This window comes from Varroa jacobsoni, unplaced genomic scaffold (genome assembly GCF_002532875.2).
Source record: "Varroa jacobsoni isolate VJ856 unplaced genomic scaffold, vjacob_1.0 scaffold_1489, whole genome shotgun sequence".
NCBI lineage: Eukaryota > Metazoa > Arthropoda > Arachnida > Mesostigmata > Varroidae > Varroa > Varroa jacobsoni.
The window spans coordinates 151155-171555 of record NW_019214391.1 but is presented as its reverse complement, the minus strand read 5'-3'; the positions used below and the strand labels follow the sequence as shown (position 1 = coordinate 171555).

Sequence of the window (20401 nt, the reverse complement as noted above, 5' to 3'; positions counted from 1 at the left end):
TCAGTACGTCCCTCACTATCCCAAGCAATAAAGGCATCCATTGTTGGAAACGCGGGCCAAAGCACTACAGCTATCCAGCGGACGCTAGCTGAGCAATCGGGCTGGGAAACAACGACATTCGTTTGGCGCGTTCTTCTTCGCGATGATGCGTTTCGTCCTTTAGTGTTCGGCCTTTTTTCTTTCTGTTTGCCGCCGCTTTTACAAAAAGCCCTAAACTGCGACCTACGGTAAAACACTGCAATAGAGAAAGTGAAAGACTGGGCAAGCGAACGAAAACAAATAGGCACTTGAACGTGAACTTTTTCTTCCCAGAAGTACTCCCCCTTCCCCAGCGACTCCCCAATCAGAACCCAATTCCCTCTCGATACTGGAGTTCCCCGGCGAGCGTTCCACGTACCCCGAACACCACTCGCGTTTGGTTATGCCCAACCGGTGCTAGCAGCGTGTTCCCGCTGTTAACAGCAGACTCGAACCCGTAGTTGCTCTTTCCCTCGCCTTACATCTTCCGCTACTTCGCTTCCATTCGCTTCGCCGATATTCATCACTATATCGACCCAGTGTAACTATGCAGTGAGACGACGTGGTGCGTTTGGTGGTCGACAGAATCATCACCGAATAGGCCATATTCCTAGCCAGCATTCCCATTTGTCGTCCAGTCGTGTTGGTTGCTAGTGCCTTCTACTCCTCCTTTCGCTTGCCGTCTTTTTTCTTTCCGTCCTTCAACCGAAGCACTGGTGCTCCTCATTACTTGTAGCCACGTCTATGTCTATAGCTCTCTATATCCATCGGTGTCTCCTTACTGCGTTTACTGCGATGCTGCAGTAGAGGTAGAGCATCAAAGAAAGACAGGTAGATAGCAAGCAGAGGCAACAGAGCGCCCTCTATTTTTAGTTGTAGTGCACCTATATTTACTGCTGCAGCTTCTACGAAGTCCGAAAAGGCTGTGATGACGGCAAAGATTGCGATACTTTGGCCATTGGCAGCATAAAGCACGCAATGATACTCAACAAAAGGACACAATGAGATAACATTCACTACTATTAAAGATATCAATGATATGTAAAAAAGAACAAGGTCAGAAGAACATAGAAAGGGTCAAACGTGTACTTCTACAGCTGGATGTTCGGAAAGGCACCGTCCGTATTATGCAAGCAGATGAAGAAAAACGAAAGCAACAGCAAATCTTAGACCTAATTGCTAGATCCATTTTAAAATCTTGAAGCATTACGTCTAAATGCGATATTTCTAAACGAGACCCAGTCGTTGTCTCTAAGAAACTACTGTTGAATATCATTAAGCGTCGCTTGCTAAAGAGCTGGGTCAGTGAGGATTTCACTTTATATTCACATAGAAGTTCCGAAACTTTTAAGTTTTGACGACAAACAATCATTGGCTTCTTATTTTTACTCATATACGCCTAACATTGGGTCAACATTGTGTTATTTCGTAGAGTCGACCGTTATAACAGTGGATCCGTTTATACTGGGCCTAACATCATTGTGTACATTTCTTTATATCATAAGTATTAGTTTGTCGATCCAAGGTCAACAGGCGCCTTTGGTGTGCATTATGCGAGCCTTCGTAGCGTTGTAAAGAAGTTGGCCTGGGGTATGGATGCCATAAAGCAGCACTGACTTTAAGTCAGCACAGTAGTTCACATTATATGGGTAACCATGAAGAATCGGATAAGGTATGCCACAACGCCGTTAAATCCATTGTGTAAGTCTATAGATTGAAATTGTAATGATAAGTCTAACTGTGATAATAAAAACGACAATTTTCTAGTTCCTCCTATATTGCTCCTTCTCATTTCACCAGGTGCGCGAATAGCACGTGATCATGTCAAACCTTAACTTGACCCGTTATTAAGCCGTCTAAGCGTTCTTTTAGACGTCAAACTATTTATCACTCATCTTAGTTTTGATACGTCGAAAAAATCGAGTGACCCTCTGCTGTTGCTGCTTGAAAAAATTCACCGCAGTAAACATTATCTAGAAGAGCAGATAATGCAGTTTTTTGTTTGTTTTTAACCTGTTGTTTCTAATCGGTCTCAATATATGTGTTAGAAGTGCAATCCCGCACAAAAAAGTCTGCCAATTTTGAGCAGAGGCTCTGATGTTCAGCCCTAATCAAACAACTACATTATCGAATACAAACAAAACATTATTAGAGAAAAGAACAACGTTGTGCGTGACTCGTCTGTCTTTAAGTGGTAGACCATGTTAGCCTATGCCATTAAACGATATTCGTCGGTACACAAATGGATACAGCTCCAGCTTTCCAGACATAAAGCCAGCATCCTCGGTTCCGTTAAGCGACTAAGCCCTCTCTAGAGATCCGTCTTCTCAAAACATATGTTGCCTATTTGCTGGTTGAGACGTGTATCACCATATCTGACATTTGCACACACTCGGGCGTTGACCGCATCAATGCAAACGGACCTAGAAAAAGAAGCTTCTTGGAGCTACGAAGATCTTGTCGCTATGTACGAAAGCGCCTACATATTATATAATGCACAGAAGGATATACACAAACGAACGGACTCCTGAGGCGTAACTACGCTTAAAGTGAACTTAAGGTCATTTGCGGTTCAGCGAAAAGGGAGCAAGAGTCGGGAAGAGCTTCAGGGGTCTTACTAGTACATTGTAGTCATAAATGGTCAACGGTAATTACCGTATGTATGGATATCGCCCGTTAGTGGGTGAATATAGTGAATCTCGTTATTTTTTCAATCTTCCATGAGTTCCCAAACTCACTCGTGTTTAAAATGTCTTCATATCTACACGTTTTCATTATGACTATGATATCAATAGCGCAGGTATGGAGAAAAGAAGAAAGAGAAGAGAGTGTGGATTCTAACCGTTAGCTTGGTGGAGTGTGAAAATGTTATATACGTTGTTATATACGTACTGAATGTGCGCACTTATCAAAAAACAAATTACTGGCTTAATACAAAACGGAACTTCTTTTAACAGGAATTGGCTCTTGATGGCACCGAGGATTATGAAACTATGTATGAGACGATTTCCGAATCATCAGATAAGGATAAGGAGAAAAAGGGAACCCCTAGCACAGTGAAAGCGTCCGATCACGTCACGAAGATTTACGCATGCGCCACAATGTGGCACGAAACCACCGATGAAATGATTCAGGTAAGCTGACGTTGCATTTATTATTCATACTTTCCCTTTGTATCATGAAGACGTGACGGAATTTATGCTAATCGCGACGTGGACTATTTCCAATAGTTTAGGCTGGCCGTTACTTTGGCAGCTTCTGAGTAAAAGTAAAAATAAAGTGACCCGATTTCATGTAAGCATCGATTACATACGAAATGGAGACGACTGTTCGAGAACGGAAGGGCTAGCGTAGTTAGTTATTCTGGCGACCTGCTGTATACTCATTTATAAATCTAGCCGATTACAGACCTTCCATTAAAATCGTTTACGTAGATTAAAATAACTGTGTTTATCTGTTCATATGAAATTTCTGAACATCGAAAGTATGAGTCTGTGGATAGCACCCCGGGAAATACTTAATACGTACAATTTATGACAATCTTACTCGATATTGACTCTGTTTTTGTTTATAATTTGTAACAGCAGAGACAATTAAGATTTAATAAAAATAAAAACATAACTACAAAACGTTTTTTCGGGTAATTCAATTTAAATACGGTCATTATGGCCATACTGATTCACACCGCCGTCTTCCTGACTTTTCCGCTTAAAATGATAGTGTACTGAGGATTACGTAGGGAATTTATTCCCTATCGAGTTAAATATGTACGTGTATGAATGAGAACAGCTCGGCTCAACCCATACTTACGGATGGCTTGAACGTACTAGTTGAAGAGAAGCGATGGCGTTATGAAAAATTATATTATGATTATTGATCTTTTTTTTTCTATTTTTGCTTGTATTTTATTTCGTTTTATTTAGGACCTAGCTTATATAGAGACAAAAAGGTACGTACTGTCCTGATAACACGAATCACTGACGTCATTTTATCTCTAAACGTGCGTAAGTCTGGGCCGTTGCATAGGAGAACAAACTTTTTGTTCATGTACGGAAATCATTAATACTTGCTGAAATTCTAGTTACACGTTCTAAGTACATGTAAAATACGTGTACTAATTCACAGTACTGTTCTACGTCATTGTTAAGACAAAAAGGTGTTCCCGATATTATGCCTGCGAGCTTTTGAGAAAGATTCAATCTGCTATTATCCAGCTTTATCTAGAATCACCTGTGTATTCCAACGTAAATGAAAAAATAACACAGCAACTTAACGCATTGTATACGTTAGCATATACCAAAATGTATACACACACGTGGAACGATACCGTAACCAATTTCCACAGACAACCGCTTACTCCAATTCTACATTACGAAAAATAACTGCAAGTCGTAGATAATAATGGCATAAAATTGAACCAATTTCAATTGAGATGTGCATACATGATACAGGCTAAAGCTGTGAATGAAGTCAAAGTAATGGGAAAGAGTTTTCTTTTAACCCAGTTTTATATTGTAAGCATGTCATTGGCTCCACGCGCATTCACGTCTGCTCTAGGCGTAGAACATAGGGTATGTGCAATGGAAGTATATGGTCATGAAAAAGTACAACACCCACTATTTAATCCGCGCAGCGTATGTGATACCTGCTATTGTCGTACCCAAACAAACGTAGTTATGAACTAATTTCTTGAGTCTAGCGTTGCTATTTAAAAAAAACAGCTATTCAAAGGAACTGCTGAATTCCTAGACTGTCCTCGTTTGTTTCTACTTTTTCTTATTCTTAGTGCTAGTTACTATAATTATCTACTTTATTAAATAACTATGTAAGTTGAGCTATGTAGATACAGAAATATGTTAGATATAGAAATCTTGAGATTCGTCTTCCTGTAACAAATTTGGCTATGAAAAAAGCGTCCTTCATATTTACCTTGTATTTGTTACGTCCTTAGTCATTTATCGCGTAGGCTAAGTCAAAATGAGATGCCCAAATGACGACGAGACGTATGGGACGTATGGTGGTAAGATCGGTTCCGTCTGCTTGTGCGTTAGCAACAGAGATCGGGCGGAACGCATCACGGATATACCGCATTGTTCGCAAGGTGAAGCCATTATGACCTTCATAAGCCGCGAGCTGCGAGTAAAGCTGGCGTCAATGATTAGCTCCTCAAAAATGCCTATTGGCGCAAGCTGTTGCCGCCGTAGCTCCTCTTCTGTATTACCGGTTTGTGTGACTGTCAATTCAAGCCCAAAATAGCCGCCTAGGAACGACTCAGTAACGATGTGTAAAGCAACGATTGCTGGCAGAAATGCGTCAACCTATTGTAGAATGGGCTACATTGATTTTTTTTTTCTAACAACCTGGTGATTCCCAGGCCATAGGTTTCCGGTGGGCCTTCGTTACAAATCGTAAAACAGGTAGAACGCATATGCTAAAATGGGCCATTATGTCCGTTTTCGATTTGGGATAGTGATGCAATAACTAACGGCCATCCTTTTTGCTCAGTGCTAAACTAACAGCTATCGGCTTAATCTCGAGTCCTAGTGCTTTACAACTCCTTCTTTTTTTGGCTAAAGTCAGTATGTGAAATGTGAGACTTATGTAACAGATGCCACTGTCATTCTAACTGATTGCTAACAAATTATTTTCGGTATGGTATGGTATGCTTTCAGATGTTGAAGTCCATCATGCGAATGGACGAAGATCAGTGCGCCCGCCGTAACGCTCAGAAGTACCTGCGTATTGTCGATCCTGATTATTATGAATTTGAGGGTCAGTACTGTGCACTTACAGCGCGTCTGAGTGCAAATCGCCTTCAGCGAAGGGCTTCTGTAACCAAAAATAGGTCAGATGTAGACATATGCTGCTTGAGAAACAGCTTTTCTTGAAGAGCCTTCGTCAGACGGAAATTTAATTCTTTCAACATCGAATTTGATGCTCCCCTTTGAACTTCTATATTATTAGGCTAAAATTATCATTTTTATTTCAATGCAAATGATTTTCGAAGCGTGCTTGTTACAAACACATTTCTCTGTCAAAATTTTTTCCATCTCCAGGCTTCTAATTCCACTTGGCCCGCACTATTAATGAATTATAGTCTAGTTTTATATCGTATTCAAAATTAACAATTGCTTATAAAGCAAAAGATGGTTAATTGCGTCATTGTTTATTTTCTAGCAACTGTCTTTTCGTAATTACAGTAACATGCTTTGATCATGGACTTCGTACAACCCTCTAGTTCCTGTAAACTTACATCTTCACGCATGACTTGATGCCCCCCTATGACTATAAACTTATCGTATTACACCAGTCTGTCCCGCTAGTCTCAGCATGTTATGCGGAATTTGTTCCACACCCAGATCAAAGTCAGCATTTCAACTTGCATCTCCAGCCCGTAATTAGTGTATAATAGTAAACGCATTTGATAAAAAAAGGAACTTAAGGAAGCATGGTGAAAAGGCAAACATTCAAAAGTCTCAGTTCGTGAAGGTGAAAAGTTCTGCAGTCAATATTTTCCTGCCTGGCTCCAAACGGCATTAGCCATTATCATGCTAGGGCGCATCAAAATATGTCTTCACAAAGTCTTTGCCACATTTCAGCTGTACATTTATTTTGAGTTATAAAATCGATGAGAAAAGTTTCATCGTGCGCCAGTTAGAAAGAACCTTTCAAGTTAGTTCGTATTAATGTCGGCAATGGGTCCGAGTATAGCGTTAGCAGCGGAATCAATGCCACGTAGAGTTATAACATGGATATACAAGCTTCGGCTACTTATTTCGCACCTATGTGCTATCCGCGGGGACTCGGAATGTTATGAAGCTAGGCTGTACAAACTAAGCCAACTAAGCAGATGAAAAAGTCTTTTCCGTGCACTCTAGACTACACGTCTAGGATTCGTTTTTGTACTGGTCATGAGGCATGCTTCCCGTTAGGAGTATCTGAACTGAAGTAATCGATTTGTTTGCTAGTACACTATAAAATTCGTCTAAATATTCTTCCGCGTTGGCTGTGCATGATTATGTCGCTATTAACGAAAGACCGTGATCCGCTTCTTTAATTTGGACAAATTTATCATTGAAATTAATCGGTTACAATCCAATTAACATAAAAAAAAGACTCAATTCATGTGCTTCCTATAGTACCTGAACCAAAGACCTTATGGTTCTAAGTCTCGGGCCGCTATATGCCGCTCTGATTTTGCATGAGCAAACCGTTTATTCGATGTTCTTATTGTTGTTGTCGTCTTCGTCATCATCACGGTATTCTTCGTATAGTGTGAGTCTACGTGGCAAAATTTAAATGTGTTGATTTCACTAAAAAGTACGTGTACCCCTCTTCTCATCGATTCCGCTACCCGGTTACAGTTCACGTGTTCTTCGACGATGCTTTTGAGTGGTCTGATCATAGTGACGAGGACCGCCAGGTGAATCGATTTGTAACAACGCTCGTTAAGGTAAGAAGCAAAAAATCCTATAATGGATTACTATCGATCTGTATTGATGCGGTTCGTTGAAACAAAACTATTTTCTGTTCTAAAGATTGTACGTTTATACGCCATCGGTTTTGTTAAATGTCTGTAAGATTGTTAATAATAATCCAATTCAGCGTAATCATAATGCCTATCGAAAAAGTTAGTAAAACATAATCATTTCATTTGTTGTTTTTCATTATTGCTTAATAACACAATGAAATAGCATGGAATTTGGTACGGTTATTGACATATCACTTTCTTCCATTTAGAACTAATATTACCTCTTACACATGTGTTGTTGAATATCTTACAAGGTCATGGACACGGCAGCCAGTAACGTGCACCAGTGTACGATCAAGCTTAAGCCGCCCAAAAAAATTCCAACTCCGTACGGGGGACGCCTTATGTGGACTATGCCAGGCAAAAACAAGTTCATCGTGCATCTAAAGGATAAGAACAAAATCCGTCACAGGTCAGTAAAAACATATATATATTGACGAAGATAAAAAGACACTCAAACAGCGCTCCAGTACGCCGAATTTGTCCGAAATTGTTTATATACATATATATATATTGCATATTATATATACATATATATATATATGCAAAAAAGACTTATGTACCTTCAGAAGCTATTTAATACATGAATGTACACTATGACGTCGCTATGCACCTGGTTAAGTCAAATTTGCACAGGTTAAACCGTCATTGAATAGTCTAGCTATGAGAACGTTCAGAACATCCTTACGTTCAAACGCTACCCGCTGGTGAGGCACCCTCGTTAGACATGATTGGTCGCTTCTTAAACGAATGGGCGCGGCTTCTATTACAGCTTCCGCAAGTGTCTTTTGCCTCCAGGGCTATTCCTCTATGCCCCTACCGATGCCAAGAACAGGGCCATAGTCTTTGACTAAACCCACTTTCCAACTCGACTGCTCGACTAAGTCCCTGTTTGTCGGTCAACCTAAGCTATCTTTGGAAAAATGCAATGTCGTCCCCAGCTACTCCCTCGTTTAGAAGAAAGGCGTTTGACCTGTCACGGGGCTAATCGTCGCAGGCCGAAAGGCCAATCTGCGTCCAACCCTTTCTTTCTATCTGGATGGTACTTTTAGATTTGAAAGTAGATTTCATCGTTGAAAAGACTGGACCCATCCCAATCTTGGCTATGAACAACATGCGACCCGAAGCTGCTATTACTGTCAGCTCACTCACATTGCAATAGCCAGCGAAACAGTAATAGAGCGTTGCAAGATGAGGGGTGCCTTTGAGCGTCTTGGTTGAGAAATAAAAGACCAACGGTATTACCCCACATCTCACTGTTCTGCCCCGGTTGCGAATAGCCCGATTGAAGAATACTGAATGTGACACCTACTAGTGGCGGCGTCCGCGTAGGCAACCTTTAAAGTCATTCCCTTTTTCATGACACAGGAACCTTTTCGGAAGCATAGGTTTTATAGGACTGTAGCATTTGTAGTTTTGGCTTTTTTTATCGAACTCTAGAAAGACTATTTACGAGTGTAGTTCCGCCTTAGCAGCCCTACATTTGCTGTTTGACTGTCGAGTCGGCTCGCCTTCATTTGTGATTTGCTGCTATTGCTGTTAGCTGTCAGGCTTCGAATGCATTTTACTCGAATCGGAACAGAACAATTTCTATGATGCCTAAAGGACAAGATAATTTGCACTATCAATAAAACATACAGATTTAACATGATATAATGTGAAACTATTAGGCGATCATGTACAGTGGCCGAAAAGAACAATTCCCTTACAACATTTTTCTAATAATTTAAACAGAGAGTTGAATCGTACTTACCTCGTACGCGTACATGCGCTTAAAAGTAGTATTAGAGAAAAAAAATAATAGTTCTAGTCAACAAATATGTGCAGATTCTAAATGACCTAAAATGCACGCACGCACTTCGGCATGTACCAGCTCTCGAATCACCATTACTAATCGGGGAGTTATTGCCAGCAATGTCCTACCTTCCCACCACCTGCATATTGCTAGCTATAACTAGATGAATTGTAACACTGCACGGTCGCTAGTAAAATGTCTGTAGGATGTCCTACCTTTTAATGCAACGCTTCTCATTTCCGTACGAATAGAGATAAAACATTGCTTACCCTTTAGAGTTGCGACGAAGCAATCTTTTAAGCGAGGTCTGTCTCGGCTTCCTCATCCTTCGGTTGTAGATGTCTGAGAACAAACTATTCGAATGCGGATCTGCTTACCATTTGCAGTTGATCTGAATGAATGAAAATGAACATGCAGAACCAAAAACGTCGGCAGTCGTGTTTGGTGGCACGAGACAAATTTTTTTTGGGGCGCATAAGTTTTGAAAGCAGCCGTTAAAAGCACCGCCAGGCATTCCTTTCGCGATCCGCCTGTTATTTAGGCCGCTTCCGTGTTGACTGGGACGGTACGCATTGACCTGATGGTGGCAACACGTGAAAAGCCAATTTCGTCGAAAAAGGTAGAAGGTCATGGCTGGTTCCATCACAGTATTTAACTGATTTGATAACGCTAAAATCGCATTGCCCTTGGTCTTGTATGCTTGGTCTCTTGTTACCTAAGCGATACATATTGCTTCGAAGAACCTACAGAGATTAACTGGAGAAAATAGTTTCCGTTTGGCAGACGTTCATAAAAGAGATGTGTCTTCTATTGGGTGTTTACTAACAGAAAAAAATACGGATGTATATATTCGCTTGCCAGATTCTAGCCGAATTTGTTTGCCAGCAATTAGCAGCGCGAACTTTGCGCTGATATCTGCTGAACGTTCGAGGATAGACATCTAAATTCCCTCTCGCCATCGAGTACTAGCTTATCATGAATGGTAAACCTGTAAATCAAACTTGCATCGCAAGCAAGAGTTTTCTACGCTATTGGCAATCAATGTTTAGAAATATTAGTTCGACCCTTAAGGAAGATTGTTGAGAGCTTCAAATTACAGCGGTTCTTGAAAGTTCTTGAAATTGACGCGATTCTATTGATATTTGTACATTTGCGAAAATTTTTCACGACAACTTTAGGTATGAATAGTACTAATTCATATGGCACCAACAGCCGATTAACTGTACAGATAGAACAATGAAGACATGAGCTGAATTCTCTAATTCATGTTTTGTTTAGATACCCAAAAAAAAGTTTCGAATTTAACGTCCGCTGCTACTGTCTTAATTAGGCATTGCTTAAAATAGCTGGCTATTTTCAGCAAGAAGCGGAGTACGCCTATTTTAATTTCCGACCCAAACCTCATCACGTGTCTCAACGTTTCATTATCGAACACATTACCGCGGCGTCACTACTACAAGGACAGTTATCTATTTTAGTCCAGCACTTAATTACGAAGACAATTTCACGTTATACAAATACTATAAGGAGATCATAGAAATTAAATTTCTATAAGACAGAAAATTTTCGACAAAGTAGCAAAAATTCAAAGTCCTTATGCCATATCCTACTTATTTCAATATTCTATAATATAGGAGTGGGTGAATCACAGAATTTGGATATTAAATATTATTGAATATTACAGCAGTGATAATAACCAAATAAACTAAAAAACGGTAAGAAATACGATCGTGTTAAAAAGAGAGTCTTTTGTAGCGTAACCTCGATCAGCGCTTCACCTTCTACGCCTGTAAACTTCATTTTGATCTGCTTGAACACACATTATAAAATCTCGAGTTATACGCTATTTCAATGATACATATTAAAATAAAAACATTAAAATGCATTTTATATAGATTGCTTATACATTTATTCCTTAAGCGACCCTATTGTTGTTTCATCTCCGACCATGAAATATGCATCCCCGTAACTGAATGCTGGATACCTTAATGTCTCCTTTTCGGCGAAAGTTCTAGCGATTCCAGCCACAAACTGAATAAATACTAAAGACAAGTGGCAAATCTGTTTATGGCCGCGATGTCTCCTTTTTTTGCGGTTCAGAACGCAGCTAAGGCCGCACAGGTTATTTTGATGGACTTCTTCGTCAACCACAAACTTCACACCATGTGTTCCACCATTTTTCTCTTTTTGAGTTTGGTCTTCACGTTGTTCCGTTTTGCCTCGTCAGCACACTTCTCCCCAAAAGGGAGGCCAAAAGAAGCAGCATCAGACCTTTGAAACATCAGCATTGGCTGTATCAACAGTAAAAGCATCCTAACAGCTCGAAGCAGTAGAGGTCAAGCTGCCAGAGAAGCCGTTCACAACGGCACAGCAACGGAGTCGCTTAAATCCATGGCAAAAAAAAACGGAGATCACTTTTTGTTATTAAAATATTGCGCTATTACCTCTCCCACCTGTTCTGCTATCCTCAGGTTGGGAGACAGACTCCCTGGGATGTAAACAAGCGCTGCTTCACATCGTTTTTTTCCAGTGACTAAACTACCATAGAAGGATAGCACGGTAACAGCGCAGCACGGACCAGTCGTTCTGGGTCAATGTTGGTTACAGAGCTCCGCGAACTCAGAGATGAGTTTCAGTTTTTGTCAGAAGGATGCCTTACCGATAAGGTTTTTTGCCGATGGCAGCGCCATCAACACGGTCGACTGAACTAAGGAAAAAATCTTATAGCAACCCTTTGCTCTGCCAGAACAGACGCGTTCAGTGCTGCGCCGTAACAACGAGTATCGCTAAAACCGAAAAAACAACCAACGAATACTACGACGTCAACACATCAAGCTAAGCCACTTCAATCCGACCATCTGACACCTATCAGTGGCGTTGCAACTCTATATCAATTTTTTCCTTCAAGGAGATAACACAGCACTTCTGAAGATAGGCCGCTCGAAGCTTTACGCTTCAATACTAAATGCACGCATGTAAGCCAGGATACACTATTACATTCGGCAACCGTGCGGCCGCTGGTACGGACTCATTGAAACTACTCCTATGTCGGCCCTTGGATAGACAGGCAAGTCGGCATATGCGTTAATAATTAATAAATAATTCGTGATCGATACAAGAACACCGCATCATGCTCAAGCTGTTTAAAGAGGTCAGATAGCCTAACACTCATCCACACAAATACTACCTGCATTTCTCTACGGATCGAGCTAAGCAACGAAAAGTTTGGAAAGCTTTTTACAGAACAGCATACCGCTTGTCTGGTTAATAGTATTAGTAGTAGAATTGTCCAACGGTAAAAGCAGATAGACTAATTACGTTAATGATATGGGTAACGAATTGAAGTACTGCACGATTGTGCGTGTACGTGTAGTAGAGTTGTAAAAACGACAAAAATCCTAAAATTAACCCTCGAAGAGCACCACTATGGCTTTTTTACCCTGATGTTCTTTCTGCGCTACCACTTCACACACATAAGACCGAGTATACAATAAGTTCAATATAAAATCCTTGGAAAGCTGCATGCAAACAAGAGGCTAATCCTATTAGAAAGAACAGTTTGTGAGCCTTCTTTAGATGGCATTATGTAACTGCATTATTGTACTGTGTTTACCTGTATCCGTACTATTATACGTATACAATATAATGGGAAATTAAGTAGAAACTGAGGTTTAAGAAACTAACATCCTAAAAACGGTCAATATTTGGTGTCGAATACAGAATTAATGTCAGCATAATCTGTACATATATAATTTGATAAAGAGATTTATCGATATTCACTGTTCTGCGTATGGGGAGGCAGATGTGTACATCAGTAAAATGAGAATCTCATGAAAGAAACTATACGTATGTATACAAGGACTCAAATCAAAGATTAATCATGATAGTGCCAGCTAGGACTGAATAACTGTTGGCACAATAGAAACCCCATAAACATCATACTTCAGACCTTGATTGTATCCAACAATGACAACTGACCATTTCGAGGATAAGGAATATGTTAAACTAGAATAAACAATGAGTATACATAGGCTTAATCATGCGATAACTGCAATTATTATTACAATATATAAGCTAAAAAAGTACGTACTAAACGTACCATTACGATATAAGCATGGGGCTGAACATGCTATGTATATAGTAAAAACTTATTTTCCTTCGTGACCTTCCGGTCAGACGCACTTAATATGAACACTACCGACTTTTACAGCGTTGGTGACTAGGTGATTATCTCGAACAACAAGTCATATAAGTAAGCGAATGTATGAATTCAAGGGTTGATAGCTGACATTCTCCTGTATTTGGAGAACATGGCACATGGAACACATATTAGGAACATAGCCAGAGAACGGAAGGAAATCAGGTGAAATAAGTCTGATGTTCACTCAAGGACGACATCCGGCAGAGCTCAGGCAGTAGCAAAGATTTTCGGGCGTAAGTATCGCAATACTGCGAACGGATCTGTAACTTTTGATCGGAAATATCTTGTTGGTTATTTGCGTCACGTTGGAACACTTTTTCGCCCATTTTGTAGAAGACTCCCATGTACTTCTGACTGACACCATTGCTTCCTTTGAGTGATCCAACTTCACTAGATAACGCTTCCAGCTGGATATATACGAACAGAAACAGCTTCCAGGGGCTTTGCAGGTCAATTCGCACATTTATAGTACTTAAGTCCACATGTAGAAAGACAATCTCTCTTTTTACCATAGCATCCGATTCTGGATGGTTCTTATAACAATCGTTCCCCGATATGTGACAAACGAACTGTGAATCTGCACGTTCGTTTGCAACTATTATCGAAAACGAGACAGCAATACCAGCCAAAAAAAACCCTGTACATTTGCTCAATATCTGCTTGGGTTGTATTGTACCTGAGCACATGAGCAAATGAGTCGATGTGTGAAACGAAAGTATCAAAGGTTAGTAGCACAATATCGATATAAAAACAGGTTGCATAATCAAATCAGTGCAAAGATTTTTTTCTTTTTGTCATGCATATAAATTCTTCGTTGCTTCGGTGTTCAGTTCAGGGTAAGAGCCAATAATGGTGCCCGAAAAGCGCTATGCCAAAATTCTCAATGAGCGAATAAAAGCCATTGCATGATGCACTTGAAGAAATATTCGTAGAATTAAACATCCATTCCGCTCGAATACCCTCCGTACTACATTACCCCATACGGACCTGGCTGAACGAATGTTTACCTGTTAAATGACCGTTACTTTCAATTCGAAATCCTTGCAAAGCTCGGTACTTGCCGAACCAGGTCATAAAAAAACCGTTCACAATTCTAGCTAGATCCAAACCTTACGTTGAGGTTTGAATCTAGCTAGAAGTTTCCCATTTCTATTCCATAACTAGCTTATTCAGTCGTACAGCAGATGGTGATATCGAGCTCATAACCATTAGAGGTAGCTTTTCGGACCTATGAATGCCCATTGTGGAATAGAATGACGTCCCTACGCTCAGCGCTGTGCTCGCCTCGTAACAGCAGCCATAACTATTCCTGCAAAGCATTTGAAACGTATGATGGTAAATGATTTGTTATGTTTCTCGCAGTGCTGTGCGTATGGCCATTGAACTGACCTACCTTTGGCTATCAATATCCAACGCTCGGCCTCCAATCAAATCGACCAGACTTACATGACAGTCGTAGTTCCTACTGTTGGTGTGGATAGCAGTTAGTGGCTATAATATTGTATAGATGGCTAGAAGTTCACCTGAGCATTTCAGACGAGTCATGCCAATCCAAACTGACTGCACACCGATTTTTAGCGCGGCTATTTCGTTAGCATTATGTATTGACCATATTGTCTGTATAAGATGTGTATGTATACTATAATGAACGCCGGGACATATATTCCGCCTAGGTTGGTCAGATAGTAAGTACGATGTTTAAGTGTTTCTAAAGAGAACTCTCTTCTACTTTTTTACCGTTGGCGTGACAATAAAAATAACTATCCTCTAAACTATATCTGCCATAAATCTCTGTCATATTCATATATAAACACAGATTCTTTAGTCTGTTTTTTTTGAAAAATTAAACTAAGGAACGGGTGAACCGTTTTTGTTCTATTGCAGGAAACGATGGTCACAGGTCATGTATATGTATTATTTGCTTGGTCACCGACTTATGGAGCTACCGATCGACGTTGCAAGAAAGGCTGTGGTTGCTGAGAACACTTACATACTGGCTCTCGATGGGGATATCAATTTTAGACCGCATGCAGTTCAACTGCTTGTTGACTTGATGAAGAAAAATCGCGGATTGGGAGCGGCGTGCGGACGTATCCATCCCGTAGGAACAGGTTAATTACGGAAAAGAAGCATTAATTTATGTCTCTATTTATCAATTAATTCATCTGTTTCCTTAAATAGCTGTGGCTCTTTTTTTCTGGTATATATTTTTTCATGTTTACGGTGCTGCTACTCTTAGGTAGTGGTTGAAAGCACGAAGCCTTTCCATTGATGGGGTTACCCTGAGGCAGCCCGCTTATTGTAATCGTCAATAGAATCTTACCTCTATTCGTCCAAGAGAATATTTCCCTATAATAAACTCTGTTGTTGCACTTGACTGCCCCGCCAGAAGCTCAAGCCGAGGCCTTTGACCAGTGACACAGTTTTTAGTTCGGCAAAAAGCCACCACGGCCAAAATCTATGTTAGAGTTGTTTCTCTAATTGAATCAAATGCTCAAGACGTAATAACATTAGTGAGCTATCTTGCTGATTTGCGTCGTAAAATTGTATCCATAGCGTCCTAATGGCATATCCTTTTCAAAGGCATGAGTACGATAGCTAATAATTCCAATTAAACTTTGATATTTGTGATCGGACTGACAAAAAATAATAGAAAATAGTTATCTTAGACTTGGCCCGTTATGTGGCCATTCACTCTTCCAGCGTGTACAGACATGTCTGCATAAGATGTGTATGTATGATTTCGGAAACGACCATAAAAATGAAATGATCTCAATCAAATGAAACCATAAAATCTATGAGGCACGATGAAACTTTGGCCACGGTCGGTCACGCAGTCTGTTCACTCGATTTCTTCAGCTCAGTTCGGTCTTTTCGTAATTCTTCGTTTGCTATTCATCTATCTTACGTAGGCCTGCCGAAGTGACTGAATAAGGTGACATTGTGGACTCGTTTCCGTTTTGACCCACCTCAGCTAGGATCCTCTGGCCTCGTCTCACCTGACGTCTACTCTTTTTCCTTAGTTGTCTGGCCTCTCATTTCCTACCTCTAACTCCTACCATAAACCGCTGTTCGCCTGTCCCGGTAAACCCTACCAGCTTTTGTGCGGGACGCAATGCGGTATCGAGATGACCGAATTAACTGTGTGTTCATAAGGTCCTCGCTGACATTCCTCTTATGTTAGATGGACGTTGAGAGCGAATCAGTGCCAGAGACAGCGGCCACAGCAGCAAAAAACAACAAACCGAAGCCAAGGCAAAGCTGAAAGCTGCATTCCCGGCAGCAGTGGCAGATGCCCATCTCTGGTCCCTGCCTTAATGACAGTAGGAGAGGTAAATACGGTACTACGGGCTCGCGAATGGGGTTTAGCTTTCACCAGTGAACCCAATTTAGCCAACTGACCAACACCCAGGGGTTCAAGAAGGATACCGAGAAGAACCCCTAATCAAGACCATTAGAAAAGAACGAAGAGCAGCTAGAGAAAAGAGGTCACGTCGAAATCGTCATATGTATGGTCTACTTCGTTGAATCCCTTAGAGCAGTGAATATTGTTGCGACGACGATAAAATATTAAGCTGCTACAGTACACATAGCGGATGGACATAACTATGTTGAACGTCGTGGTACACGTGAATGTTCCACAGTTCATTCAGTACATGCATTATATATGCGAACGTCTATTCTTATACCTCTAGTAGGGTTCAATTTGGATGGGGTTATTCATTCTTACGTGAGTTACGGCCCGCTGAACATGCCTCTATGAGTGAAAAAAATCAAATCGATTTTACATTGGAGCTACACATAGATGTATCGACTTCGAGGTAGAATTTTAGCTTGGTAGTATTCGACGTATTTGTAATGTCATCGTAGTTATGATACTAAGAGCTTGTTTTTGAAACCGTATAAAGCGCATTTTGCTGGACTGCGCATATAACACAGAACTTACTCAGCTAGCAATAGCCAGGCAGAGGCTGCAATATTATTGATCCGTGAAGCCAACAAATAAGGAGTCTACGTTTTCGAAGACTAAGTACGACTTCCTTTTCAATAGTATGAACTGTTTCCAGGTATCTTTTGGCTGTAATGAATGGGAGCGTTAAAGTTGTCGATGTTCATTAAGAACGTTTGATACGGCGCTGCTGGATTGTGTACTAAAGACAAAAGATTTTCTAAACTAGACAGACGAAAATATCCTATTGCCCATAAACAAATATTTCAAGTCCGCTACTCCTGTTAAGCTCTGATTATGCACGATACTGTATTGCATTATTTTACAGACATTTTTCGTTCACATGCATTTTTATTATTGATAAAGATGGGGAAGGCGATTGGTTGCAGCTTTATTTATTTGGCATATGGAAGCGGCTACAACTTTAAATTTGCTTTTGTTACTCAAGGGGACAATCTCGTAAAAATATTCGATCCAAATGAAATAACTTTAGTAATGCAAACTTGTATATCAGGTTGGCCTTAGGCGTTTACCAACTGTAGCTAAGTGTCGTTATTGTCTGCAGTACGAACGTCCAGCCACACCAGAAAAACCAATGATCTCAATAATTTTCTGATTCATCACCTATGCGGCTTAACTGGTCTACCCGCGGGTATATTAATTTTTTTTTATCTGCCTTTTTTTCCTATCAATTTTGCAAAGACCTTTCCAACGCTAACCTACCTACATAACCGAGATGCAAAGCGCGAACATCCCTTGAAATTTAGAAACTATTTTTCAAGACAGCAGTATAGCACAATACGACTTGCTTATCACACTTTGCCCATTGCTAGGCCATAAAATACATTTTAGAGCGACGTAGTTTCGGGTCGAGCGGCGTTTTACAATCTGGCATCACTGCTTATTGTAATCAGACTAAACAATCGGCGCAACTATCTACTCACTCCATCTCGTCCACGCAAGTTCGACTTCGCGAATTCCTAATGCCGGTGATGCTGCAGTTGATGGTAATATATTAACAACGAACAACCCTTGCCTCCTACCTGTGCAACCGGCTTACGCACTCTAAATTACATTTCTTCTCCACTAGCAACTAAGCAGCTTACATCGCGTTTTGTTATTTTATCGCAGTGCTTCCTGCTTTTCGACTATTGACGTACGTGTCGTGTCACGTTAAATGGGGGAGACCTGTAATCAAGCTAATAAATTAACGAAATCAATTTTGGTGACTGAATTCCGTGCGCTCCAGCGAAGCGTAGGGGTCCTACCGAGTTTTTGATTTAGAAGCATCTGTTGAACTTCCGATAGCGTTGACTGCTGGTTGACGTTGTCAAGTCAGCAATTGAGCGATGAAGTTCAACAAAATTACAGTTTGAGAAAGGACCTTACTCGCATTGCGCATGAGTGTATCGTGGCTAAATCAGGTTATTAATGAATGACATCTTCTAGCGGCATATTGAGAAACCAGCTTTCCTCAGACCAGTCGTAGGGCATACTGATGCCACGTACTCGAACGTTTTCCTTCGTTCTGGTTTTCTTTCGGGCTCATTTCTAAAATATTTTCTATGCAAATAACTATTGTCGAAATCGCAATGCATTTGAAGCTACCATTTTGAGGGATTAAGTTAAAATGTATTGTGCGACGGTATTTTTCTGGTAAAATGTCACCTATTTCTTTCTATTTTAATGTTAGAGTTAAAAACTCGACTAGCTTCAACAAGCAACCTGTTAAAAATCGCAATGACCTTTAAATTTACCGGCACAATGCATTTACGAGGATCGTATTGAGACTGGTTTTGTGTCTTTTTAATGAAAACCTTGCCGCTTTCGTAGTCATCAAACAAGGCGTTAACTGAAGATTCAAGTTCGACACACACACACATTTATGTGTATATATATATATATTTACTCCTTTGTAGTAGAAATTGAAACTTGAAAAAGATTAGACACACATCTACTTAAGCTACGAAACAATTTTGCCCACGTACCTTTACCACAAAGTTGAAATGGCATAGTTATTTAACAAAATTATTTCAAAGATATGCATTTTGAATAAAGACACTGCAATAATTTTTTTAACGATTAGAGAACACTCACACGCTTTTTATAATCTTTCCAATCCAATTCAGGACCCATGGCATGGTACCAGAAGTTCGAATACGCAATCGGTCATTGGCTGCAAAAGGCTACCGAGCACATGATTGGTTGTGTTCTCTGTTCACCCGGATGTTTCTCGCTGTTCCGTGCTAAGGTAACATTTTCTTGGTACCTCTTTGATTTACAAGTACGCCTTCAAGTCAAGTGGGTTAATTAGCTGTTACATATTGTTTTGACTATGCACCAGTACTAGTCGTCACCGAGGGTATTCAGAAACTTAACGAAAATCGAATCATATCAACAATAAAACTTAACAAACAAAATTACAGACCCATTCAGAGCATCGTTTGTTTTTGTTTGTCGCAGGCTCTTATGGATGACAACGTCATGAAGAAATATACGACTGAAGCAACTGAGGCGCTGCATTATGTACAATACGATCAAGGCGAAGATCGATGGCTGTGCACACTGCTGCTGCAACGAGGTTACCGAGTAGAGTACTCCGCTGCGTCTGACGCATACACACACTGCCCTGAAGGTTTTGGAGAATTCTATACTCAGCGCAGGCGATGGGCCCCTTCCACCATGGCTAACATTATGGACTTGCTTGGTAAGTGCTAATTCCTCAGACTACTAAATGTTTTTCTCGTGTCTACTACAGAAAATGACAACCAGGTGTTCGCCTCGCATTTAACCATCTGAGGTTGTATCTTTTCTGCAAAGTTTCTGTTACCTAAAGCACGAAACGACTCAGACAAATCTAAACCATTGGTTATACTTCACCTGTCAAAATATCTGTTAAGTATCAAT

General features: G+C 40.4%; 1 protein-coding gene across 1 annotated transcript in view; it reads left to right on the top strand.

The window, feature by feature from the left end:
* kkv (hyaluronan synthase-like protein kkv) overlaps positions 1–20401 on the top strand; it is a 133098-nt gene that overhangs the window by 42905 nt on the left and 69792 nt on the right. The window contains exons 7-13 of the mRNA XM_022850806.2: positions 2976–3152; positions 5691–5790; positions 7383–7471; positions 7804–7961; positions 15430–15656; positions 19624–19745; positions 19958–20201. Of these exons, the coding sequence (XP_022706541.1) occupies positions 2976–3152; positions 5691–5790; positions 7383–7471; positions 7804–7961; positions 15430–15656; positions 19624–19745; positions 19958–20201 (1117 nt within the window). The remainder of the gene's footprint in view (positions 1–2975; positions 3153–5690; positions 5791–7382; positions 7472–7803; positions 7962–15429; positions 15657–19623; positions 19746–19957; positions 20202–20401) is intronic.